At 41.8% G+C, this 6,352-nt stretch overlaps 2 protein-coding genes across 2 annotated transcripts in view; both read right to left on the bottom strand.

Moving 5' to 3' along the window:
- The window catches only part of LOC103511271 (neuroendocrine convertase 2), a gene marked incomplete at its 5' end in the record, with an annotated part of 31,855 nt that overhangs the window by 3,221 nt on the left and 22,282 nt on the right, over nt 1–6,352 (bottom strand). Inside the window, 3 exon segments of the mRNA XM_017444921.2 lie at nt 573–673; nt 958–1,170; nt 4,852–5,027. Coding sequence (XP_017300410.1) covers nt 573–673; nt 958–1,170; nt 4,852–5,027 — 490 coding nt within the window.
- On the bottom strand, nt 3,401–3,932 carry LOC113468292 (neuroendocrine convertase 2-like). Its single transcript, XM_026825088.1, has 2 exons — nt 3,745–3,932; nt 3,401–3,561 (listed from the first exon to the last, which is right to left on the bottom strand). Exons 1-2 carry the CDS (start codon nt 3,913–3,915, stop codon nt 3,553–3,555), a joined length of 180 nt encoding a protein of 59 aa, XP_026680889.1. The 5' UTR covers nt 3,916–3,932; the 3' UTR covers nt 3,401–3,552.

Genomic DNA, 6,352 nt, shown 5'->3' with positions numbered 1-6,352 from the left:
AGATTAGCGACCTCCGTGGCCGAGTGGATATCACACTAGGCTTGCAGGCAGGAGGCCCGGGTTCGATTCCCGGCGGGGCCGAGGTTTTTCGGCTCTGTGCTTGGAGTTCGGGGTGCACTAGCCTCGTGAGAACAATTGAGTAGCTACTACTTGATTCGAGTAGCGACCAGTGGCGACATTACCAGTGTAAAAAGATTATTGAAATATGGAAATTGATTGCAAAGGAGGCACTTAGTAATGTTGTGATATCCACAAAAGTTGTGAAAAAGCTCCGCTTTACCACAAAGAATTTGAGATTTTTTTTTTTTTATTTGTGTTAGATCGATCTAGAACTTCTAGGAATCTTTAGGGACCCTGTTATTCCCAAATTCAGGGATACCCTCCTCATGAAGAAGGAATTAATTTGTTCTTTATTCTTTTTTTTCTTCGCCTTTTCCCGTGTTCAGACGTGGTCGGCTTTTTTCGCCAGCCTCTCAATCGGAACTAGTTAGGCTGGTTGCTTTGGGCTGACATTTGGTTTTGACTACAAAATTTTTAAAAAGAGTTATACATATATTATATTTCCGACTTACTTTGCTTCCAAGGCCAGAGCGAACACACCAGCTGCCTCTGGTGCTGCAGCAGAAGTACCGGAGTGAGTAGTGGTGCATTTTCCATACAGATCCGTGGTAGCCTGACAGAAAAGAAACCAATTAAATATAATTTTAATCTCTTAAAAAAGTCCAAGTCCTCTTTTTTTTCAAGAGGTTTGATAGAGGGAACTGTAACTGGCAAGGTCTTATCGTCCCGAAATCAAAGAGAAAAGGAAGACAAGATAGGAGAAAGCCAGCCGTTCCGAGAAACCTTATTCGTTCAGGATAAAGTCCGCCCCGGGCGGGAATCGAACCCGCGGCCTAGCGCTTACAAGGTAGACGCGCTACCGGAGCAGGATAAAGGGATAGGGTCTATTGTACTTACCACTCCAGTATTAGGGTCCTTGGCGCCGTTACTGAACGTACTAGCGAGAGTAGAGGAGCAGCTCTCGTCATAATGTGCGTTCTGCCCGTCATTGATGGCCGAGTTGATGCTAATTGTCCACATGCTGGCCGCGTAGCCGTCACAATTACAGTCGTCATCCTCGCCACCGTCACCACTCGCCCACACGTAGATATTACCGAGGCCGTTACGACCCTGCAGACAAGACAACAGTTGGTTATAGTACTTTTAGGGAATTCTTCTTAATTATCTTCGTCACCACTCGCCCACACGTAGATATTACCGAGGCCGTTACGACCCTGCAGACAAGACAACAGTTGGTTATAGTACTTTTAGGGAATGCTTCTTAATTATTTTTCTTCTTAAATTTTCTTCATCTTCTTTATTAGTTCATTCTTAAGTTTCATTTATATTTCATTGTTTCTTGATAGATAGAATTCTTTTATTTTTAATTTCATTTTCTTTTCATTTTCAATTTCTTTAAGTTCGTCTGGTAATTCGTTTAATAATTTAGGTATTTGATGTTCGAAAGTTGATGCTCCAACACAGAATTAAAACAATTAAAACACAGAATTCACTTCGCTCGTTCCTGTCTCCTGGGGAACGTTCCATGTTCCCTGACAAGCATGCTTAATATTTAATTATAAAATATAAATTGTTTTAATCTCAGCACGCAGTTGGGACGGGCGGCCATGTTGTTTCATCCCAAGGCATTTCATATTATCACGTAGCAATATTAATCACGTGATGCTCTCTAGCTAAACTCTTTCTCTCTCTTCCTCTTCCCTTTTTCTATCTCTCCTTCCCTCTTTCTCTTTCACTTCCCTCTCTCTCTATCTCTTTTCTGTCTCACTCTCTCTCTCTCTCTCTTTTCCCTCTGTACCAGATTCTTTCCCTCTCTCTTCCTCTTCTTTGTCTCACTCTCTTTATATCTGTCAGTCAGTCTTTTTCCTCTTCCTCTCTTCCTCTCTCTCTCCTTCTCTCTCTTTCCTTACCTCTCTCACTCTTCTGCCCTGGTGCTAGTAAAACTTTCTATTTCCTCCTCTTCTTCTTCTTCATCATCAACATCATTCATCCCAAGGCATTTCATATTATCACGTAGCAATATTAATCACGTGATGCTCTCTAGCTAAACTCTTTCTCTCTCTTCCTCTTCCCTGACTCTCTCTCTCCCTCCTTAACTCTTTCTCTTCCCTCTCTCTTCCTTTTTCCTCTCTCTCTCTAGCTAAACTTTCTCTCTTCCTCTTCCCTGTCTCTCCTTCCCTCTTTCTCGCTCCCTCTCTCTTCGTCTTTCTCTTTCACTTCCCTCTCTCTTCCTCCTCTTTATCTCTATCTATCTTTCTCTCTCTCCTTCTCTCCCTCGCTCTCTTTTTCTCATTCCATAACTCTTTTTTTTCCTCTACTCTCTCTCTCTCTTCCCTCTGTACCACTTTCTTTCTCTTCCTCTCATTTTCTCTCTTTATATCTGTCTGTCTTCTTCTTCCTCCTCCTCTTTCTTCTTCTTCTTCTTCTTCTTCATCATCATTGTTCCTTTCTCTCTGTCTCTCTCCTGTCCAGGTGCTAGCTAAACTTTTCCTCTTCCTGTCCTCTTTTTCCTTGTCTCTCTCTCTCTCTCTTTCTCTCCCTCTCTCACTCTTCTGCCCTGGTGCTGGTAAAACTTTCTATCTTGGGAACGGTATAAGCTAAAGACTTGAAATTTGGTATGTAGTTCACAAATGTGACAAGGATGCAACACAAAACATCCTGTCTCTCTCCTGTCCAGGTGCTAGCTAAACTTTTCCTCTTCCTGTCTTCCTCTTTCTCCTTGATGTCTCTCTTTCTCTCTCTCTCTCACTCTTCTGCCCTGGTGCTACTAAAACTTTCTATTTCCTCCTCTTCTTCAACTTCATCAACATCATTGTTCCTTTCTCTATCTCTCTCTCACTCTCCTGTCCAGGTGCTAGCAAAACTTTTTTTTGTCTTACTCTTTGTCCCTCTCTCTCTCTCTCTCTTCCGTCCTACCTCTTTTCCTTCTCTCTTTTTCTTTCTTTTCTATCTATCTCAGGTGCTGGCCAAATTTTATCTTCTTTCCTCTCTCTCTCTCTCTCTCCTTCTTAGATACAAAAAGTTTCTCTTTCTGTTTCTCCTCCTCTCTCTCTCCCTCTCTGTCTTTTTTTGTTTGATGCAGGCACTGGTGGCTAAATTAAAACTAAAGTTGGAAGCAGCCAAATCCCAAGAGGTGAAACCATCCAGGAAACCAAGTGAAGAAGTGAGACAGGAGGCTCGAGTTGTAGTCATTAGTGAACATAGCATGAAGGATAAGAGGAAGATGGAGCTGTTAGAACGGAAGAAGTTGGCTTTCCTTGGTGACAACGAAGACAGATGGGTTTCGGTGAGTTTTTTATTCCCTTTTCTGGGCAACTGTAGAGCACGTTAAAATATATATGTTAATAAAAACTCACGACATTGTTTTTAGAATACTTGTGCGTAGAATTTTATAATACCTATAGGATATTTTTTTGGTAACTACAATGAACTGTACGTTTTGATTTCGAATATAATGTAGGTTATTATGAAAGCTGGGTTAGGTTGTGCTGTTTACTTCATCTTGAGTCGGTTAAAATATATATGTTAATAAAAACTCACGACATTGTTTTTAGAATACTTGTGCGTAGAATTTTATAATACCTATAGGATATTTTTTGGTAACTACAATGAACTGTACGTTTTGATTTCGAATATAATGTTGGTTATTATGAAAGCTGGGTTAGGTTGTGCTGTTTACTTCATCTTGAGTCTATCCTGATGCGCCTTCTTGACAATGGCTAGTTTACTGTGGGGATCTGACACGGGAAGGCTGCTGTATGGAGGGTCCCTGGTACCATGAATCATTAGAGTCCACTCCTTGATGAAACCGTGATTCGGCTCTTGCGAGTTGAAACTGATCTGTAATGCAGACATGTCAGTGGGTGGTTAGACGGAGGACTTGTAAGATCTATATTCTGTCTTTTTCTCTGTATTTTCATAATTTTGGGAAGAGAAAAACTCCCTGGGAAAAGTTAGGTTTTAGCTTAGGCGAACCCCACCATCCTATTGTTAATTTAATCAAATAAAAAGCATTCGAACGCTATTTTTTTGTTTTATTAAATTATTTACCTATCAATCAATATATCTTTCTGCTCTGTTCCATTCCGTTTTCTACAAAATACGCCTTTATATATTTATTTATTTATTCATTCAATATTTATTTTCTCCTCCCTATATTTCCCTTTTTAACGAACCATATGGGTTTTTAAACTTTTGGCAGAAGTAGAATGTTTTGGACGTGTAATCCGGGGGCTCACGTTCGAGTCTCAGTAGCGGCTTGAAATTTAGTAGTGTCATTTCAAGCAAAGCTTGTATCTTGCACATCAGAGGAAGTGTGAAAGTGGGACCTATTGGAAAAAGATACAAGAGAGTAGAATGAGATGGTGTGGTCACCTAGAAAGAAGAGATGAGGATTATATTGGAAAACAAATAGAGAAATTGGAGGTCATAGGAAGGCAGAAAAGAGGCAGGCTAAAGATGAAATGAAAAGATAAAGTCAATGAAGACCTGAGAGAGAAAGGATGGCGCAGAGGAGACACCCTGGAATCCTAGACAGTGTATTGTGGAGAAGAAGAATTAGACTCCATATAAATAGAAATGGGGTAAGGTTTTGATGGATTTCACCAAAGACTAATGAGAGACTTCACTAATGGGGGAATTTTTATTGATGCAAACAGGAGTTTTTAAAAACTCCTCCTTTTTGGATCATTAAAAACTCCTTTTTGAATTATTAAAAATTCTCCCATTAGTGAAATCCCTCATTAAGTCATTGGTGAAATCCACCATTAGTGAAAGAATAGTTGGCTTTACCTCATTGACTCCCCGCACAATGGCCCGCATTGTGGCGTTCCGAGGTCCGTCCACCGTTTTACCGTCGTCCGTCGGCCCCCAGGAGGCGCTGTAGATGTCAATCAGGTTCGGCTCATGTCCCATAGAGTTCGCCTCGATCAGGTCAGTCATGTAAGGCTGGTCCAGCATTCGAATCCCTGTGAAACCAAATAAAACACAGGCTGTAATGTGAAACCAAATAAAACACACAGGCTGTAATGTGAAAGCAAATAAAACACACAGGCTGTAGAAATTGGAAGATGAGTAATACCAGTACCGAGTAGTAACTAAATGTAGAAACACACTACTATCACGTCACGTGAGCTCATGTGGGGAGTTGGAAAGATGTGGTTCAAAGTTATCCTATAATATTGTAGGTAATTTCGTTCAGGACAGCTACACTACTATCACGTCACGTTGAGCAGCGTGAGCTCACGTGAAGTGAGGGCAGTGTGGGTTATGTGAGCTCACGTGACGTGAGGGTAGTGTGGGCTACGTGAGCTCACGTGACGTGCGAGCAGTATGGAATACGTGAGCTCACGTGACGTGAGGGCAGTATGGGCTACGTGAGCTCACGTGACGTGCGAGCAGTATGGGCTACGTGAGCTCACGTGACGTGAGTGCAGTGTGGTTACCACGAACGAAAGGACACGGAAGGAGCCCAGATGTGGATTCTGGGCGTCCAAGGGAATTTCCAACACCGTGAGATAGTGATATACCTATGCCCATCTCACGGACATGGAAAGAAAGCAAGCAGCCCATCGGGCCTCCACAATGGGCTTAGGTCACGTCAAGAGTCGCTTGTTATTACGTCCGGTTATTGATGGCGATTGTAAATTAAGAATCCCATTGAGCTGTCAAGCTCCTCCATCCTGTTTATAATACCTGTGCCATGGCCCTACCCAACCTCCCTACTATCATGCTATCACTCCCTGCTCTCCTGTCCTGTCACTTTTTCTGCTGCCCTCTCACTCTCCTGCATTACTGCCCAGGCCATTAATTCTCACGTCAAACGCTTTGCTACCCCCACCTCGTCCGAAACTTAATGGGATTTCTAGGTACAAATTCAATAGCCTCCATCTCCGATGGCGTTTGAAGGTGCGAAGTGGATGTGCCCCATTTCGTCCCCGGAATATTTTATTTCTGTAATACGATACCTAGATGAGAAGGTTTCATACCGATTTTGTTTCAACCTAAATAATTTTGGTCGAGTATTCCACTGAACATAAAAATAAGAAAAATAAAGGTGTGTGACAGAGGGAACTGTAACTGCAAAGGTCTTATCGTCCCGAAATCGAAGAGAGAAGGACCATGGAATATTTAATTTCTGTAATACGATACCTAGATGAGAAGGTTTCATACCGATTTTGTTTCAACCTAAATTTTGGTCGAGTATTCCACTGAACATAAAAATAAGAAAAATAAAGATGTGTGACAGAGGGAACTGTAACTGCAAAGGTCTTATCGTCCTGAAATCGAAGAG

Source organism: Diaphorina citri, unplaced genomic scaffold (assembly GCF_000475195.1).
Source record: "Diaphorina citri unplaced genomic scaffold, Diaci psyllid genome assembly version 1.1 scaffold695, whole genome shotgun sequence".
NCBI lineage: Eukaryota > Metazoa > Arthropoda > Insecta > Hemiptera > Psyllidae > Diaphorina > Diaphorina citri.
Note: the sequence above shows the minus strand (reverse complement) of the source record. Positions and strands in the feature narration are given on the sequence as shown.